A 21,286-nucleotide genomic window follows, 5' to 3' on the forward strand; every position below is an offset into this window, starting at 1 on the left:
CCTGAGACCATTCATGTGTGGCGTTGCTTCTTAGCCAAGGGAGTGGGCTCACTGACAATTTTGCCTAAGAACACAACCATGAATAAAGAATGGTACCAACACATCCTCCGAGAGCAACTTCTCCCAACCATCCAGGAACAGTTTGGTGACAAACAAGGCCTTTTCCAGCATGATGGAGAACCTTGCCATAAGGCAAAAGTGATAACTAAGTGGCTCGGGGGAACAAAACATCGATATTTTGGGTCCATGGCCAGGAAACTCCCCAGACCTTAATCCCATTGAGAACGTGTGGTCAATCCTCAAGAGGCAGGTGGACAAACCAAAACTCACAAATTCTGACAAACTCCAAGCATTGATTATGCAAGAATGGGCTGCCATCAGTCAGGATGTGGCCCAGAAGTTAATTGACAGCATGCCAGAGCAGATTGCAGAGGTCTTGAAAAAGAAGGGTCAACACTGCAAATATTGACACTTTGCATCAACTTCATGTAATTGCGAATAAAAGCCTTTGACACTTATGAAATGCTTGTAATTATACTTCAGTATTCCATAGTTACATCTGACAAAAAATATCAAAAGACACTGAAGCAGCAAACTTTGTGAAAATTAATGTTTGTGTCATTCTCAAAGCTTTTGGCCACGACTGTACATCCGATCATCCCACCTGCGGGACAGGTACAGGATGGCAACAACAACTGCCCGAGTTACACCAGGAACGCACAATCCCTCCATCAGTGCTCAGACTGTCCGCAATAGGCTGTGAGAGGCTGGACTGAGGGCTTGTAGGCCTGTTGTAAGGCAGGTCCGCACCAGACATCACCGGCAACAACTTCGCCTATGGGCACAAACCCACCGTCGCTGGACCAGACAGGACTGCCAAAAAGTGCTCTTCACTGACGAGTCGCAGTTTTGTCTCACCAGGGGTGATGGTCGGATTCACATTTATCGTCAAAAGAATGAGCGTTACACCGAGGCCTGTACTCTTGAACGGGATCGATTTGGAGGTGGAAGGTCCGTCATGGTCTGGGGCGGTGTGTCACAGCATCATCGGACTGAGATTGTTGTCATTGCAGGCAATCTCAGCACTGTGCGTTACAGGGAAGACATCCTCCTCCCTCATGTGGTACCCTTCCTGCAGGCTCATCCTGGCACAACCCTCCAGCATGACAATGCCACCAGCCATACTGCTCGTTCTGTGCATGATTTCCTGCAAGACAGGAATGTCAGTGTTCTGCCATGGCCAGCGAAGAGCCCGGATCTCAATCCCATTGAGCACGTCTGGGACCTGTTGGATCGGAGGGTGAGGGCTAGGGCCATTCCCCCCCAGAAATGTCTGGGAACTTGCAGGTGCCTTGGTGGAAGAGTGGGGTAACATCTCACAGCAAGAACTGGCAAATCTGGTGCAGTCCATGAGGAGGAGATGGACTGCAGTACTTAATGCAGCTGGTGGCCACACCAGATACTGACTGTTACTTTTGATTTTGACCCCCCCTTTGTTCAGGGACACATTATTCCATTTCTGTTAGTCACATGTCTGTGGAACTTGTTCAGTTTATGTCTCAGTTGTTGAATGTTGTTATGTTCATAAAACTACTTACACATGTTAAGTTTGCTGAAAATAAGTGAAAATTATGGTCAGTAAAGAAAACTTTAAGCTCGTTTCTCAATTTAAAAAAATGTGTCAATACTTTTCTCCTTGGTAACCAGCGCACTTCAGTATGTTGTAAAAGCGTTACATGGTCGCTGCCCATATCATTGCATAGTGCAGAAAATACACGAGAGTTCAGGGGCCTTGCTTTAACAAAGTTAACCATTTTCACTGTAGTGTCCAAAACGTATTTCAAGCTGCCAGGCATTCCTTTGGCAGCAAGAGCCTCTCGGTGGATGCTGCAGTGTACCCAAGTAGCGTCGGGAGCAACTGCTTGCATGTGCGTTACCACTCCACTATGTCTCCCTGTCATGGCTTTTGCGCCATCAGTAGAGATACCAACCCATCTTGACCACCAAAGTCCATTTGATGTCACAAAGCTGTCCGGTAGTTTAAAAATATCCTCTCCTGCTGTCCTGGTTTACAGAAGAGGATGTCTTTCTTAATTGACCCCCCATAAACGTAACGGACAGGTCCGCCACGTCTGTTGACTCATCCAGCTGTAACGCATAGAATTCACTGGCTTGTTTGCGAAGCAGTTGCAACTCTTCAGACACTGGACAGAGGAACCCTGCCTGAAGGCCAGCATCCCGGAGTTACCTCTTCACTGTTGACTGTTGACCGGTTTTACGCATACTATTTAATGAAGCTGTCATTTGAAAACTTGTAAGGCGTCTGTTTCTCAATCTAGACACTCTAATGTACTTGTCTTGCTCAGTTGTGCACCGGGGCTTCCCACTCTTTCTATTCTGGTTAGAGCCAGTTTGAGCTGTTCTGTGAATGGAGTAGTGCACAGCGTTGTATGAGATCTTCAGTTTCTTGGCAATTTCTCGCATGGAATAGCCTTCATTTCTCAGAACAAGAATAGACTGACGAGGTTCAGAAGAAAGAGTCTTTGTTTCTGGCCATTTTGAGCCTGTAATCGAACCCACAAATGCTGATGCTCCAGATACTCAACTAGTCTAAAAAAGGCCAGTTTATTGCTTCTTTAATCAGAACAACAGTTTTCAGCTGTGCTCACATAATTGCAAAAGGGTTTTGAAAAGGGTGACCCCAAACTTTTGAATAGTAGTTTATATATAGTGGCAAGAAAAAGTATGTGAACCCTTTGGAATTACCTGGATTTCTGCATAAATTAGTCAGAACATTTGATCTGATCTTCATCTATGTCACAACAATGGACAACCACAGTGTGCTTAAACTAATAACACACAAATTATTGTATTTTTCTTGTCTATATTGAATACATCACTTAAACATTCACAGTGTAGGTTGGAAAAAGTATGTGAACCCCTAGGCTAATGACTTTTCCAAAAGCTAATTGGAGTAAGGAGTCAGCTAACCTGGAGTCCAATCAATGAGATTTTCGTTCGAGCTGCTTTGCCCTATGAAAAAAAACTCAACACAATTTTTGTTTGCTATTCCCAAGAAGCATTGCCTGATGTGAATCTCAGAAGAACTAAGATTAAGAATTGTTGACTTGCATAAAGCTGGAAAGGGTTAAAGAAGTATCTCTAAAGGCCTTGATCTTCATCAGTCCACAGTAAGACAAACTGTCTATAAATGGAGAAAGTTCAGCACTGTTGCTACTCTCCCTAGGAGTGGGCGTCCGACAAAGATGACCACAAGAGCACAGTGCAGAATGCTCAATGAGGTTAAGAAGAATCCTAGTGTCAGCTAAAGACTTACAGAAATCTCTGGAACATGCTAACATCTCTGTTGACGAGTCTACGATACGTAAAACTCTAAACAAGAATGGTGTTCATGGAAGGACACCACGGAAGAAGCCACTGCTGTCCAAAAAAAACATTGCTGCACGTCTGAAGTTCACAAAAGAGCACCTGGATGTTCCACAGTGCTTCTGGCAAAATATTTTATAGACAGATTAAACTAAATTTGAGTTGTTTGAAAGGAACACACAACACTATGTGTGGAGAAAAAAAGGCACAGCACACCAACATCAAAACCTCATCCAAACTGTAAAGTATGGTGGAGGGAGCATCATGGTTTGGGGCTGCTTTGTTGCCTCAGGGCCTGAACAGCTTGCTATCATTGCCGGAAAAATGAATTCCCAAGTTTATCAAGACATTTTGCATGAGAATGTAAGGCTGTCTGTCTGTCAATTGAAGCTCTACAGAAGTTGGGTGATGCAACAGGACAACGACCCAAAACACAGATTAAATCAACAACAGAATGGCTTCAACAGAAGAAAATACACCTTCTGGAGTGGCATGACCACGAGAGCGGTTCACACCAGACATCCTAAGAATATTGTTGAACTGAAACAGTTTTGTAAAGATGTATGGTCCAAAATTCCTCCTGACCGTTGTGAAGGTCTGATCCGCAACTACAGAAAACATTTGGTTGAGTTTATTGCTGCCAAAGGCGGGTCAACCAGTTATTACATTTACATTTGAGTCATTTAGCAGACGCTCTTATCCAGAGCGACTTACAGTAGTGAATGCATACATTTCATACAATTTCATACATTGCATTTTTTTTCTGTGCTGGCCCCCCGTGGGAATCAAACCCACCACCCTGGCGTTGCAAACACCAACTGAGCTACAGGGAAGGCTATTAAATCCAAGGGTTCACATATTTTTTTCCACCCTACACTGTGAATGTTTACATGGTGTGTTAAATAAAGACATGAAAACATAATTGTTTGTGTGTTATTAGTTTAAGCAGACTGTGTTTGTCTATTGTTGTGGCTTAGATGAAGATCAAATCAAAATTTTATGACCAATTTATGCAGAAATGCAGGAATTTCAAAGGGTTCACATATTTTTTCTTGCAACTGTATATCTGTATATATATATTTTTATTTTTTATTAATGTGAATCACATTTATATTTGGAGTACCCCTGACGGCATTGCGCGTACCCCAGTTTGGGAATACCTGATCTATGGTATCAAAATTATAGATTTAAACTAGGTTATTTACATTTACTTTGTTTACCAAGATTGGAGTAAAACAAGCTTATATTTTGAGTACTGATGGGGTACAACAGTTGAACTATGCTCATGAGGCAAAATGCATTACATTTTTCAAGAATCAAGTACAAAAATGGATGTAACAACTAAGGACCGCCCCTTTAACTTCTCTAGGGTAGGGGGCAGTATTTTGACGTCCGGATGAAAGGCGTGCCCAAATTAAACTGCCTGCTACTCAGGCTCAGAAGGTAGGATATGCATATTATTAGTATAGATTTGGATAGAAAACACTCTGAAGTTTCTAAAACTGTTTGAATGATGTCTGTGAGTATAACAGAACTCATATGGCAGGCAAAAACCTGAGAAAAATCCAACCAGGAAGTGGGAAATCTGAGGTTTGTAGTTGCCTATACAGTATACAGTGACTTAGGGTTCATTTTGCACTTCCTACGGCTTCCACTAGATGTCAACAGTCTTTAGAATGTTGTTTCATACTTCTACTGTGAATTTGAAGCGAACAAGAGGGCCTGGAGTCAGATGAGTGAGGAAATGACATGAGCTCAGAGGCGCGCAATCACGTGAGTGAGCTGTGTTCCTTTTCCTTTCTGAAGACATTGGAATTGTCCGGTTGGAATATTACTGAAGATTTATGTTAAAAACATCCTAAAGATTGATGCTATACATCGTTTGACATATTTCTACGAACGTAAATATAACTTTTTTTGACTTTTCGTCGTGACATTCGCGTGCGCTTCCTGCATTTGGAGTAGTGGACTGAACGCACGAACAAAAGGAGGTATTTGGACATAAATTATGGACTTTATCGAACAAAACAAACATTTATTGTGGACCTGGGATACCTGGGAGTGCATTCATTCTGATGAAGATCATCAAAGGTAAGTGAATATTTACAATATTATTTCTGAGTTTTGTTGACTCCACAAAATGGCGGGTTTGGTTTCGTGTCTGAACGCTGTACTCAGGTTATTGCAAAATTTGCTTTCGCTGTAAAGTTTTTTTGAAATCTGACACAGCGGTTGCATTAAGCAAAAGTGTATCTATAATTCTTTGAATAACAGTTTAATATTTTATCAACGTTTATGATGAGTATTTTTGTAAATTGATGTGCTCATTCACCGGAAGTTTTGGGAGGCAAAACATTTCTGAACATTACACGCCAATGTAAAATGGGGTTTTTGGATATAAATATTAACTTTATCGAGCAAAACATACATGTATTGTGTAACATGAAGTCCTATGAGTGCCATGTGATGAAGATCATCAAAGGTTAGTGATTCATTTTATCTGTATTTCTGTTTTTTGTGACGCCTCTCCTTGCTTGGAAAATGGCTGTGTGGTTTTTCTTTTTAGGTGCTTTCCTAACATAATCTAATGTTATGCTTTCACCGTAAAGCCTTTTTAAAATTGGACAACGTGGTTGGATTAACGAGAAATGTATCTTTAAAATGGGATATAATAGTTGTATGTTTGAGAAATTTGAATTATGAGATTTTTGTTGTTTTGTATTTGGCGCCCTGCTATTTCACTGGCTTTTGGCAGTGTGTCCCACATACCCCAGAGAGGTTAACAGGCAGTGACCTTCATACAGCAGAACTACTGTAGATGTGGTCACCCCAATTCCACCGGTGGAAACTTTGCAACTGCAACATGATAACACCATCTTTTCACATGTGAGGAGAATGATATTATTTAACCCCACATGTGAACTTGCAATTCCACATGTGAAAGTGAGATTTTCACATGAGTTCTTTCATGTGAAACTGCAAATTTGATTTTAACTTTCACATGTGGAATGTCAAGTTCACATGTGAAAAACAATCGGATGTAAATCTAATTTGCAGTTTCATATGTGAAAAAATGTCATATGTGAAAAAATGTCATGTGAAAATCTCACTTTCACATGTGGAATTGCAAGTTCACATGTGAAAAACAATCACGTGGAAGTTTTTCACATATGAAACTGCAAATGTGATTTTCACGTGATTGAATTTCACATGTTTAAGTGCAATTTTCACATGTGAAACGGCATATCTGATTTTCACTGCAATTCACGTGAAGTGAAAACATGTTATTCTCCTCACATGTAAAAAGTTCATGTTAACATGTGAACTCTAAATGTAGCCCTTTCCTGCAGTTAAATTACCAAATCACCCTCTAGTGGCCTCATGGATGGAATGTTATTAATAGTTTTCAGAATTTCCTAATTAACATTTTTTTTTTTTAAACGACGAAAATCCTGTGTTTCAATGTCAAACGATTTTGTTATATTTCAGTCTTCTGTGATGTATATAAAATGTAATATTGGGATGCAAACTCAAAATTAAATACATTTCAACTGACATGGTACAGGTGTCTTTTTTGTTACCTTAAAATGAATCACTAATTACATTAAATAAATAATCATCTTCAGAAATGACTATGTCAAAGCATCAAAATAACTAGGGCTTTACAATGATGGTGAAAATTTGAATAAATGTTGGGTTGAAGTGGGTTAAAAAAAAAATTTTTTAAATGGTTCATATTAAAAATCTGATTGAAAATTCATTCAATGTTGTCTTTAATGGGCACTTCATTTAATGTAACAGGCTTTTACAATTCAATATTTGTGTACAAGTTCTACTTAAAATAACAAAGGCCCTCATTTCAAGGAAGGACCCAGCTGTGTATAAACCAAGGAATCTAAAGCTATGATTAAACTAACCATGTTGTTCCCCTCATCCCATTCACAATGGTTGCTTCTTGTGTAAATATTTTCCGTCTGGATTTTAATGATTTGTCATCTTGACATTGATCATTTGTTTCTTATTACTAACATGCTATATACTTTCCTAATATTGATTTGCACCCCCTTTTGCCCTCTGAACAGCCTCAATTCATCGGGGCTACAAGTTGTCAAAAGCGTTCCACAGGGATGCTGGCCCATGTTGACTCCAATACAAAGTTGGCTGGATGTCCTTTCGGTGGTGGACCATTGTTGATACACACAGGAAACTGTTGAGCATGAAAACCCCAGTGCGTTGCAGTTCTTGACACAATCAAACCGGTGCGCCAGGCACCTACTACCATACCCTGTTCAAAGGCACTTCAATCAATTTCTTAAGGGTTAAAAATATTTCTTTAACCTGTCTCCTCCCCTTCATCTATACTGATTGAAGTGGATTTAACAGGTGACATCAATAAGGGAGCATAGCTTTCACCTGGATTCACCTTGGTCAGTCTATCATTATACAAAATCCAAGATGGCGTAGCAGTCAGGCGTCTTTGTCTTCGTCTTGTCGTGTCCCGTGTATACATCTTTATTTCTTCGCATATATTTCGTATATATATATATATATTTTTTAACCTCAACTCCAACATACTCTCTGCAACTCGCCTCACCCAATGTGGTATGGATCTGCCATTTTCTTTACTTTAGAACCGGAACCCCCAAAAGAAGCTAGCCAGCTAACTAGCTACTAGCTAGTAGTCAGCCAGCCACTGCTAGCGGTCATCAGCTAACCTTCAGCCCGGACAACTCCTGCCAGTCTGCACAGCACGATTCAACCCAGAGCATATCGGACATCTTTTCTCCACATCTCCGGATTCCTACCACAAGCCCTGAACCTTTTCACCTGGATCATCACAGCTAGCTAGCTGCTATCCGAGTGGCTGCTCCTGGCTAACGTCTCTGTCCTGAAGCAAGCACCAATTAGCCTGGAGCTAGCCAATGCTAGGCCCATCTCCCAGCTAGCTGAAGAGGTCCATCAGCCACTCCTTGGGCTACAATACTTATTTTGCCAATTGGCCTGGACCCCTTTTACAGCCGATACGGAGCCCCGCCAATCCATCACGACTGGACTACCGACGTAATCCGCCCGAGGGGGTTTTCAACAGGCTCCTCCGTCGTGACGTGACAGGCTCCTCCACCCATCTGCTAGCCGTGGCCTGCTGGCTGTCTAGAGCATATCGGACTGTTAGCTGAAGAGGTCCATCAGCCAATATCTTGGGCTACAATACCTATTTTGCCAATTGGCCTGGACCCTTTACCTACACGGAGCCCTGCCGATACATCATGACTGGTCTGCCGATGTAACCGCACGAGGGGGCTACAACAGACTCTTCCGCGCGACGTCCCCCTAAGGCCCTTCTGCTAGCCTGCTAGCCCTGGGCCGACTCTCTTCTCTGTATACATCAATGATGTCGCTCTTGCTGCTGGTGATTCTCTGATCCAACTCTACGCAGACGACACCATTCTGTATATTTCTGGCCCTTCTTTGGACACTGTGTTAACTAACCTCCAGACGAGCTTCAATGCCATACAACACTCCTTCCGTGGCCTCCAACTGCTCTTAAATGCAAGTAAAACTAAATACATGCTCTTCAAATCGATCGCTGCCGCACCTGCCTGCCCGTCTAGCATCACTACTCTGGACAGTTCTGACTTAGAATATGTGGACAACTACAAATACCTAGGTGTCTGGTTAGAGTCTAACCAGTTTACAGTCTAACCGTTAGACTGTAAACTCTCCTTCCAGACTCATATTAAGCATCTCCAATCCAAAATTAAATCTAGAATCGGCTTCCTATTTTGCAACAAAGCATCCTTCACTCATGCTGCCAAACATACCCTCGTAAAACTGACTATCCTACCGATCCTTGACTTCGGCGATGTCATTTACAAAATAGCCTCCAACACTCCAATCAGAAAATTGGATGCAGTCTATCACAGTGCCATCCGTTTTGTCACCAAAGCCCCATATACTACCCACCACTGTGACCTGTAAGCTGTCGTTGGCTGGCTCTCGCTTCACATTCATCGTCAAACCCACTGGCTCCAGGTCATCTATAAGTCTTTTCTTGGTAAAGCCCCGCCTTATCTCAGCTCACTGGTTACCATAGCAGCACCCATCCGTAGCACGCGCTCCAGCAGGTATATTTCACTGGTCATCCCCAAAGCCAATTCCCCATTTGGCCACCTTTCCTTCCAGTTCTCTGCTGCCAATGACCGGAACGAATTGCAAAAATCACTAAACCTGGAGACTCAAATCTCCCTCTCTAACTTTAAGCACCAGCTGTCAGAGCAGCTCACATATCACTGCACCTGTACATAGCACATCTGTAAATAGCCCATCCAAATACCTCATCCCCATACTGTTCTTTTTTTGGTTGCTCCTTTGCACCCCAGTATCTCTACTTGCACATTCATCTATCACTCCAGTGTTTAATTGCAATTATTTTGCCACTATGGCCTATTTATTGCCTTACCTCCCTTATCTTACCTCATTTGCACACACTGTATATAGACTTTTCTATTGTATTATTGACTGTATGTTTTGTTTATTCCATGTGTAACTCTGTGTTGTTGCTTGTGTCGCACCGCTTTGCTTTATCTTGGCCAGGTCGCAGTTGCAAATGCGAACTTGTTCTCAACTAGCCTACCTGGTTAAATAAAGGTAAAATAAATAAAACATTTAAATCATGGAAAGAGCAGTTGTTTCTAACGTTTTGTACACTCAGTGTAACAGTATAGCTTCCGTCCCTCTCCTCACCCCTACTTGGGCTCGAACCAGGAACTCTCTGCACACATCGACGCTGTCACCCACGAAGCATCGTTACCCATCGCTCCACAAGATCTCAGAGCGAGTGACGTCACCGATTGAAACGCTATTTGCGCGCACCACCGCTGACTAGCTAGCCATTTCACATTGGTTACAGCAGCGCATGCGATGATGCATGGTAGTCTACACCTTTTGAAAATACCCGTCTTTGTTAGATTCTTCATTTGAATCTATAGGTCTATTGGTGATTTTCATGATTTCAACAATTGTCTGATGTAGAATCAGGTGTTATTAGGACTACAATGTAATTCATGAATGATTATAACATCTCATGGAACTACTTTGTAAGGAATATGAATACAATGTAACCGTAACGTGTGTGAATGTTGTAAGAAAAGTAGTAAAAACAGAATCACGAACGAACACTTATTGGCTACATTATATTGTAACGACCCTGGGTTTATAACGTTGCTGGTTGCGAGCAAGAAGCACATCAATTACTTAGCTGATGTAAACTAGCGCGTTTCCAATATTTGAATAATGTACCGCTCCACTCCTGTCAAACACATTTTATATCCACGTAGTCAGTATTACATCCTATCTAAATCATTTATCCTGTCAATATGACCACGTCGTCAAATTGGACCTTCCTTTAGATTGTTGACAACACCACACAAAGATAAACAGTCTGACAGTTCAATGTAGCTTACAGCAGTCAATAGGCTACAGACAAACATATGTTATTGTCGCCCACCCTGATAACCGCACAACATGTGCTTCGATGTTACCAAGTAACCTATATTGTTTTTGCTGCAACCACGCAGTTGATCTTGCACTCACATACCCATTGGAGTTTCAGTCAGAAATCCGGGTTGTTGATTCTGTACGCGAGGCATTTTCTAATCAAACGAAGGAGCTGGATATAGGCCCAGACTTATGATTCAAGGTTAAACACTAGATACCTAACAAGCAGAACAAATAGTCCAACTTGTCCACCGCTATGAACTAATGCAGGCGTGATATTTGATTGCAGTGGCATTCTCTAAAGCAGACGTCCCCGCGCCGTTACGGTTGTTGTCGCTTTTACGTCAACATACATTGACATGTCCACTCTCTTCATCTGTCGTGAACAGCGGAGCATCAATAAGTGCCCAGTTTTGAGCATGAGTCACGCTCCAGTTACAGGGCGAGTCCTCTGCCCAGGCGTTTGCCGACACATGCCAGATCTTACAGCGCCTGGATAATTTTTTTTAAGCATCAGCTAACCACATCATATGTTATACCAATCTGTCAGTCGATGACGTCATCGATAACGTCGCACGTAACCATTGGTTGATGCGTGCAACGTCTGAGCAGGGAACGCGACCACATTCACATCAGACAGTCCAACTCAAGACAAAAGTCCATTTAAATCAGTCCTAAAATCCTCATAGGAACATTTTCATATAGACTAAATCTGAAAAAGGCAAACACTCGTTTTAGCCTAGTTTTTTAAATCCAAAATAACTCGATATATTTCGTTTCTGCTTTTTTAATTCGTTTTTATTATTGTTATAATACAGTAGCCTAGTTGTAACAGTTATTTTGATCATACAGGACGACATATTAGCTGACAAGAGGCTCATTTTACGCAAGAGTGGACTAAAATAGAGAATTTGAGATGTTCGAGCGCCACCCCATATCAAAACTGAAAATAGTTGCCATCAACTCCTATAAACTGCAGGGTTTTATATAGTAATCTATTAGCCTACTTATTTCGGCTGTCCTCAAAGTGTTCCCTTTCATTGTGATCTGCGCTAGTAGGCCTACTACCGATGATTAATTACTAACCTAATCATACGATGTTGCGTGGCGTGTGGCACAGAGGCAGACATTATGCTGTGTCTGATTGGACATTCAAGGTGGACGCAATTGATTTATTTAAAAAAAAAAGTATTATTATATTTTACAATGATTTTAATTCAATTAGCCTATAGTCTGTTTAGTGCATCTACCTGGCCTTTCACCTGACCATCTCATATAAAAAGGCTAAGTCGTGATAATGTAACTAGGCTAATTGACAAATACCAGGGTACATAATAGATACATGATAAAAGATAAGTAAAGCAAAAATGATATAGGCTAACGTTATAATGTGTAACAAGATCTAGGCCTATAACACATATATCACCCTTCAGTAGGCCTAACAAGTAAACCATTTGATTAATTAGCAGTATTAAAATAGCTATCTACATTTGATTAATAAGAAAAGTGTTAAAATAACTATCTAGGCCTACAACAAATATATCACCCTTCAGTGGGCCTAACAAGCAAACCATTTGATTAAGAAGCAGTGTTAAAATAACTATCTACATTTTATTTATAAGCAAAGTGTTAAAATAACTATTTTGGTGCGTGCGAGAACATTTCCTTTCACAAATAAGAAAAATAAGGAGCACAATGGTAAATGAAATATGTTTTTCCATGACGACATGTCTCCTTTCATGTAAAACAATATAAAAAACGAAACAAAAAAAACTGCAAGTCCATGGGCTAGCAGATCGGGACGTGACTGGCGTGCAGATAGATAGCCCTTGATGATGAGATATATTTGAACTTCGCAGAACGACGTTCATGGTGATCATTCGATGATGGGCGGTTGCACACATTGGGTCTGTACTTTCAGAGTGAGATGCAGAGACTTAATGCACGATCATCAATACACTACTGAAATGTACCAGCTGCATGCCATTTTGCCTAGCCTTCAGCAAACAATGGCCATTTAAAAAAAGCACAAACATAGATTCAAAATTAGTGATAAAACCCCAGTTAATCCAGATTTGTGCACGACGGTGTCTGACGGTAGCATGTTGGGAATGACAGAAATATTGTTTTTGGTGTGCTGCGGCTTTGCCTGAGTCTCAGCTCAGTTCAACAGACAATGGTGCTCTGGTGTGCGTGTGCAGAATACCGTACATCGGGCCATGCACTGTTGCCAAAAGTTCTTCTCCGATTTAAAAAAAAGCCCTTGCACCCCCCCCCCCCACACACACACCAGTTTTCCTCTTTTCAGTGTTCACTCATTCATTCTATGATGCTCGCCTAGTTGAGAGGAGATTCTCTGTGCCCTGCTCCCGTTGTTTGCGTTAAACTTTCTAATGAAATCAAAAATTACTTTTTGACCAATTTAGAATTCGTTCTACTTAGGGTCAAGAGGGATTCAAGACACTCACATTACTTTCCCTGCAAAAGAAAACTTCAGGTATGTAAAGATACGTTTTTAATATTTTTGGGAAATCAGACCCAGGAGTTGAGCCCCAAAAATGTTTTAAATAGTTTTTCAATGTAGTTTGGTCCTCAAACTTAAAAAAACTGCAATGGATTTCCATAACTTTCTAAGGATGTTAGAATGTGTCCCTTTAATTATTGGGGACGGTAGTAGATGTGATTGGTTTAACAAGTACCTTTCTCCGCTGTGAAGAATTATGGAGCCCAATTGTACTGCGGGAGGGGCTGAGGAAGAGCACCATGGAAACTACTCACCAAATCCAGTAAGTCCGCTTTAGAATACAGACAATGACATGAAAACGAATTGATATCTGGGACTTATTCTACTTTCTACTAGTGCATGTCACAAGAGGTTTGGGGTACCATTCCTCATGAATTTAATTTCTAATTAATTCAACTCCCATTTCTATCTGAATAGAATATAATAGGATACAATAGAATAGAGAGTTGTTAAAAACCAAACTCCACTTCATTAAGGAAGTGACATTCTAAAAACCCCAGGGGGTTCCACTGACCGCTGGGGATCTTTCTGGGGCCTCTCGATGCTGAGAATCAGTGTATAACATCTGGCTGTCACCGTGACCCTCCAGCTTGGCTGCAGCTGTTGCTCCAAGCAGGAAGGTCAGCCTTGAGGAGGAGAGATCTCCCAAAGAGGGCCACTGGGGTCACGGCGAATGTCAATTTAGCAGAACATGGTGGGACATGATGGAACATGATGGGACAGGACCATCGCGGAGTAGTGTTGCTATAGCGGATGTCATACAGTTTAAAAAAAAAGTTAATACTTGATACAAAGGGAATAATAGCATTTATCTAAAAAATAAACATGGCGGTTAACCTAAAAAACATGGGTGATTATAATAATCAAAATATGTATTTCTGTGATGAGTTGGAACAAATAGATAGTGATTGTTAACATCGTGGCAAGGCAAAGTCAGACTGGGAAGATTCTTACTTTCCTTTTCCCGTCTCATTTTTCCTTGTGCCAGTCTGCCGAGGTGACGCCTGGCAAGCACGCGGTGGCAGAGGCCTTGGAAGAGGTGCAGGAGGAGTTGATAGAACATCAACCTCTGGAGCAGGAAGACCTGAACTTCGAGAAGTGGAAGCCGAAGCCAAAACCCAAGAGGACGCTCCACGAGAAAGCGTTCGATGTGAAGACATATCTATGGAACGCTGAGACCAGAGAGTTCATGGGCCGCACTGGGCATAGCTGGTGTAAGTAGAAGTGCTCAGTTTGCAGAAGTGCTCAGTAGTAGCAGTAGTAACTGCGTGTTGCCCATGCAAATCATATCATACAAAATATATCGCCCACAAGAAAATGAATTCTGTGTTCAAAGCTGCAACAGGCCTGATGACACATTGGTTCTTAATTTTTATATAAATCCATTAAGTTCTCCTTCATTTGTAATCATTACAATTTTAATTGCCAATGGTTGAAGGCAAAAGTGCTGGTTTCGTGGCTTATTGATTTTGGATGATGGTTGGGGTGGGCTGGGGCAGTGGGTGGGCGGGGGGGTAGAAATAAACGTGTCTCCCCAGTCCCTCTGCCCTGCTCACTGTACTGCGAGTGTGTGTGTGTCCAAGCTCAATGTTTACATAGGTGCACAGACAACTCTGTCCCGATGCGGACAAAAACAAGGCTGCCTGGGGACGGTTTCCCGGTGGGAGTGCGCTGTTCTGAGTCACACGCTGGCCTGGAATCACATTCCTCATACCCCTCACCCAGCTTTCCACTGCCTTTTTCACAAAGCCCCCGTGACCTCCGCATTTGACCCTAGCGTGCTCGTGGCCTCACGGTCGCAGGCGAACACGTAAAGAGTAGACAAGGAAGTTTTTTTTCCGTAGACAGAAAAAGTTGTCAAATTTCATTGCCGGTTTGGCGCAGTCCGCCAGACAAACTTTATTGGCAGAGGCTGTTACCTAGAGTTTGTTGAGTCGGTGATGATGGAGCAGGGTTCTTGATCCGACAGCCTGGTTGCTATGCGATCTGACAGCCTCGTTACTATGTGACTCGTTTGGGTTTGAACTCCCTCAAGCCTAACCAATGCACTACCATACGAGAGCACTAACATACGAGACCGGTTCAACAGGCCAAGCTTTGAGAAAATGACGCAAGCAAGAGCATGTTCCTCCTTCCTTGTCTGAAAATGAGTGTTTTTTCCCTCATCGTGCCCAGTACTGAAGAAGACAAGAGGCCAGGCTCAAGACAGGAAGCGATTGCTTAAGAAAGCAATGTGTGCACACTTGTGAAGGAATGGGGCCCCATGTGCCTCCTGGCAAGAAAGGAGGGGGGACTGAGTTTGAAGTCGGTGATGTGTGTCCTGTGTGAGAGGAGTGTGAGAGGGGGACACAATACCAGAGTGGGGTGATCGGGGCTCCTTGGAGCTGGCCGCGGCTCTATGGCTGCAAAAGACCGTCACTATGATGGCAACCGGAGGTTCACTGTGTTCCTGAGTGAAAGGACAGCTGGGAGAATTCTCACTGAGCTCAAACAGAAAGGCCTTTGTGGGCTCAGGGGACGCAAAGCTGGCTGCAACCAGTCTCCTGTGAAATTGCCTGCGCAGCAAAAGCCATTTATATTTAGGGAACATTTGGGTTTGATTAGTTGCTAATGGACTGTTAATTGTAATTTGGGGAGAACAATGGTAGTTCTCAAGGTTTCATTTTTCACACAGTTCAGGTAATTTGAAAGAGTTTGTTAACAAATTAGTTTCGTAACAAAGTACAAACTGATCGGAGTGATTTCCATTTACAGACGTGGAGAGGCAACACTTAATTATTGGTTAAACACATTGGTGAGCATCCTGAGCAAAGACAGTAGAAGTGTCTAGACAGCCCAGACAGTTCCAAATTCCAACATAATAACTGGAGATTCTTTATACTTCATTATTTTCCCCAACTCAAATCAAAGAATTTCCATTCTGATGCACTCTGATAGCCATAACCACAACTATTACCCTTACTGTTCTTCTTATGATCTCCATTAAACTGAGTTATAGTGACTGTGAATGTAATTCGTTCTCTATATCTGACCTCCATGTTACCTCCTTCTAGTTCTGATCATCCTCTTTTACACTGCGCTGTATGCCTTCCTGGCGGCCATGTTTGGTGCCTGTATGTGGTGCCTCATGCTGTCCATCAGCCCCTACCATCCAACCCACAACGACAGGGTGATGCCACCAGGTAAATATGAATTCTAACCCCCCACTCCCTATTTCTCTCTCATTCTATCCCTTTATCCATCCTCCATCCCTCTATCTGTCCATTCTATCTGAACGTAAGCACAGTTGACTGTCTATGGGTTTCCTTTGGCAGGTATGACGATGTCCCCACAACTGGATGGGCACTATGAAATCGCCTTCAACGCCTCCGACCGCAAGTCTTGGAAGAAGTATGCAAAGCTAATGGAGGAACAACTAAGATGTGAGTCAGATACCAAACATGGTGGAATAGTTGGCATTTTGATAAACTTGAATAGTAACTTGCAGGAGTGTGGTCTGAAAGTTAGCTGAAGATAATGTATATTTTTGCTGGGTTCGATGGATTTCAAATGTTGGGGACATGTTGGCGGTATGACATTGAAACAGAGCAGGCACACAGTTAGTTAATCCTCTCCCCCTTACCTTCCCTACCTTTGTCCCCTCTCCCAACTGCCACTGGGAGAACTGCATGCTGGGAAGGGAAAGCCTCTTTGTGGGCAGAGCGTATCCATTGAGTTCTGCTGCTTTTTTCCCGTTCTTCAGCAGTCCGCTTTTGTCAGACTGCCTGAATCAGAGGCCTGGCGGAGCAATCGGTTTATTTATGGGACCCCCCCTCCCCCCTCCCCCCTCATGGCCCTTGTTTTTTAACATTCTCCATTTCCAAAAACAAAAAATTATTGTTTCATGTCTCTCTTTCAGCGTACAATGATGCCCTACAAGAGCAGAGGAACATCCAGTGTCCACAGGATGCGTACTTCATGCAGGACGACCAGGAGGAGAGCGCAGAGAGGAAGTCGTGCCAGTTCAAGAGGTCCTGGCTGGGCGAGTGCTCAGGGCTCCAGGACCCCCACTTTGGCTTCTCCCAGGGGAAACCCTGCATTCTCCTCCGAATGAACCGGGTAAGACACAGCTCAGATCAGATTTTATGAGATCTCCCCTATGGAGGGCCCCTCTGTTAGCCTGGTTCTAGATCTGTTTGTGCTGAGAAAACACCTCCTGTGGTCATTGTCATGCCAAACATGGTTGGCACGATCATAGGAGTTGGGAAAGACAGTCCAAACAGATCTGAGCTCAGGCTATCACTCTATAGCATCAGTCAAGTAACATGAACTTCATCCTATAGCTGCATATATAATCAGCGATTGCTAAGAGGTAGTGTTATTTGTTATAGTCGTAAAGTGGAGTTTATCGATGAAATGGAGGAAGATGCCATTGAGGTAATCTGAGATAGATACAGACATTTCAGTGACATCTTGTGGCCATTGTGAGGAGCAGATAAAAACGTTATTGTAATGTGATTACAGCAATTCTGTGACTCTAGTCAATGTTATTGTTACCATTATATACTGTAGCCTAAAGTTGTATTGTCCCCATTTGGAAAATTCTAGAGTGAAACCTGGTGGGGATATCCAAAATTAATCTTATTGCTAGGTAGATGATTAGACACATTTTTTAAAATGAAATGTTAATAAATCCTGGCTTGGTAAAGTTGAACAAGACACCATATACAGCTGGTCTCAGCTGGAGGATAGAATGGAAACATTCAACCCAAAATTAGGTGGATGAGACCTTATGTCATGATTGGTGAAAAGCCTCTGAAGAAAACTGATGACAGCCACTGGGAATAATAAACATGCATAGATTTGCAACATTGTTTCTCAACAAAATGATGATATAACAATACAAGGGTCCTTTTATTGCTCTCAACCTGTAGATTCTTGGCTATTTACCTGGTCAAGGCACTCCAGTAAATGTGACCTGTGGAGTCAAGGTACAGTAGCAGACAGCATTCTTCCCTTCCAAACATCTCAACCATAACCTGGCTGTAAAAGCTCTCTTCGTAACTGAATATCATAACTGCTTATGGAACATGGTGTTAGTCACAAAAATATGACTCACTGTGACCTCTCACTCTTTCAGAAAGGAGTGCCAGAAAGCTTGGGAGAACTTCAGTTCTTCCCCAAAAGCATTTTCAACCTGATGTACTACCCGTACTATGGGAAGCTGAGACACGTAAGTGAGGATTTTCAGCAGCATGAATAACACTGCTGCTCTCATGAGCTAGATTATATGCATGATCATAGTGACGATTGCCACTCAAGTTGCTTTTGTCCCATATCCCTTCTCCCAGGTGAACTACACAGCGCCGGTGGTGGCAGTGCGCTTCAATGGGCTGCAGTACGACACCCACATCGTTGTAAAATGCAAACTCAATGGCAAAGGCATCATCAATGATTCGCCTACCGATCGCTTCCTAGGCAGTGTGTCCTTCTCCTTTGATGTGGGCGCATAGTAGTATTCCCCATCCTACTGTTTGTGTGATGTCCTCATGACAACCAGGAGACAGGAGAATATAGGGGGAAAAATCTCATTATGTTGAATCCTTGTTTTTCATAAAATAGTTGACCAGCTTCTCTCTTCTCCCATTCCCTGCTGTACCCTTGTGCCTTTTGCTGAAAATAGCTAAATATTTTTGAATGTTAATGGATCATAAGCACAGACACCACACAGACACCTCACCCATAGTCCTGAGCACAAGTTAAGTAGACAAACTGAATATTACCATTGAATACTTAGCAAGATTAATACCACTAGCTAGGTTTATGAAATACAAGGTTCATCTCACAGGTATATTATTATACAGTACAAGCTGCTTTATAGTTAGTCTCTGTAGCTATGCAATTCCATTTATAATTTAAGACATTAATAGACCATTATTAATAGACATAAATACCTACTGCACAATAAGAATATAAGCGGAACATGTTAAGCACATTTCGATTTGAAATCAAATTCTGTACTAATTTCTTTTGAATTTGTATCTTTCAACATCATATCTATTGTGTTTTGTAGACTCCAAAGGCTACCATATGAACAATGGCAGGACACTTTTACTTACACAGTAAAAAAAGAAACAGTAAATGACTAGGTTACATTTCAGGTTGTGTTGTTTGATAGCTCCTTATTCCACATGTATTGATCATACATAAGCCCTATGCTGCAGTTTTGTTTCCTTTTCTTTTGTATGAACACAACAAGACTGCTACTGAGAATGTAATACCGCAGGCTGACATTGATCACTATTTTAGCTGATGGAAACTAAGATCTACTCTGTAAACAGACAGAGTTCACACCGTTGATAAACTTGTATACCAGTCTTGCACGCTCTTAACGAAATAACAGGCTATTTTGATATAGGCCTATACTTAATCCTTGTTACTGTATTTTTGCTATGATTCTACTAAACCTGGTATCCATGTTGTATTTATTCTGATGTATACTATAATAAATACAATGTTGATAAGAACAATGTTTTTCCATAAGAATGTATTACCTAATTGTGTAGCAGGCCAAAATATATTATTTTAAGTAGTGATATATTTTTACATGAAACTCTTCTCTAATGTTGGTTGTCAAGCAGACTACATTAAACATAACCTATTACACACACACAAACAAGATAGGTCTACTTTGCCCAGATATGTTCAAAGGCATTGCATAATTATTTATTAATTTTATTCCATAATGTTGACATGGTGCAATCAATTATCAAAACTGCCTAAAGAATTGGAGATTCGAGCTGAGAATTATTCAAATAGTGAGCGTTATGCCAATTCATATTGTTTAATAAAACAATAACACTGTAGCAAATGTAAACAATAAACTTGAAACTGAATTGACTAATTTAACAAGGTGTATCTGTCATTGTGTACTGTTAAGAAATCCTGAAAAAATGACCTGATTTGACACTTGTCAAGTATCAAACCACAACATATCAAGTCAAATCAAATGAGATTGTTTATTTGAGAGGCTTACTGATGCGCAAAACAACAAACACTAAGGTTTAGGGACGCATTCGAATGGTTAAGGTTTGGGATAAGGATACGGTTAAACTTAAGTTCATGCATTAATTCTGAGTGGTTAAATTAAGGGTTAAGGTTTGGAAAGACTTAAAAAAAAAACGAGTGTCTAGCACTGGGATTGAACACTCAACCCTCAGAGCCTGACGCCTCGATCACACCGACAGCATCATTGCATTTTGGTACACCAGAAGTACATTCATTTCCAATGGAACGCTGTGTTTGCCTTACAGCATTGCGTTGCAGAGGCAGTTGCAGTGCATTCTGTGTGTGGCATACGTTGGATTTATCGAACGTATGCGTCAAACTTTGCATAGAAGGCTTGACAGAAATGGTAGCAGAAGGTGAATGTTGCACACATTTTGTTGCACACCTATCCAGATGATGCTGCGTACCATTTTGCGTAATGACTCTGTCGGTGTGATCAAGGCACGAGTCTGCAGTTTAAACACAACAGATTAAACACAAGCCTACTAGATGGAAATAGGTGTTCACGTTGCCCCTAGAGGACAGTTTAGCTTCCACATTTTGCCAATTCTGGAACAAGAGAATACAAATACTCTTATCTTGACATATTCAAAGTTATATCATATGCTCTCTCCATGTCATATCCTTGTTCTCCACTGCCACTTCCCAATTTGTGTGTGACTTGAAGTGTAATATATACTGCTCAAAAAAATAAAGGGAACACTTAAACAACACATCCTAGATCTGAATGAAAGAAATAATCTTATTAAATACTTTTTTCTTTACATAATGGAATGTGCTGACAACAAAATCACACACAAATAATCAATGGAAATCCAATTTATCAACCCA

The 21,286-nt window shown here is 41.6% G+C and overlaps 2 protein-coding genes across 5 annotated transcripts in view; one reads left to right on the forward strand and one right to left on the reverse strand.

The window, feature by feature from the left end:
* Positions 1–11,381, reverse strand: part of tmem255a (transmembrane protein 255A) — a 28,157-nt gene extending 16,776 nt beyond the window's left edge. For all 4 annotated transcript variants that reach the window (XM_029770645.1, XM_029770643.1, XM_029770644.1 and 1 more), the window contains exon 1: positions 10,985–11,381. In XM_029770645.1, the coding sequence (XP_029626505.1) occupies positions 10,985–11,036 (52 nt within the window). In that variant the 5' untranslated portion in view covers positions 11,037–11,381. The remainder of the gene's footprint in view (positions 1–10,984) is intronic.
* A 1,815-nt stretch (positions 11,382–13,196) lies between these two features.
* On the forward strand, positions 13,197–20,296 carry atp1b4 (ATPase Na+/K+ transporting subunit beta 4). Its single transcript, XM_029770646.1, has 9 exons — positions 13,197–13,381; positions 13,601–13,670; positions 14,397–14,622; positions 16,462–16,590; positions 16,723–16,830; positions 17,307–17,506; positions 18,322–18,378; positions 18,528–18,620; positions 18,739–20,296. The coding sequence occupies exons 2-9, from the start codon at positions 13,605–13,607 to the stop codon at positions 18,898–18,900; spliced, it is 1,041 nt and encodes a 346-aa protein (XP_029626506.1). The 5' UTR covers positions 13,197–13,381; positions 13,601–13,604; the 3' UTR covers positions 18,901–20,296.
* Positions 20,297–21,286: the final 990 nt, after the last annotated feature.

This window comes from Salmo trutta, chromosome 13, assembly GCF_901001165.1.
Source record: "Salmo trutta chromosome 13, fSalTru1.1, whole genome shotgun sequence".
NCBI classification, from domain to species: Eukaryota; Metazoa; Chordata; class Actinopteri; order Salmoniformes; family Salmonidae; genus Salmo; species Salmo trutta.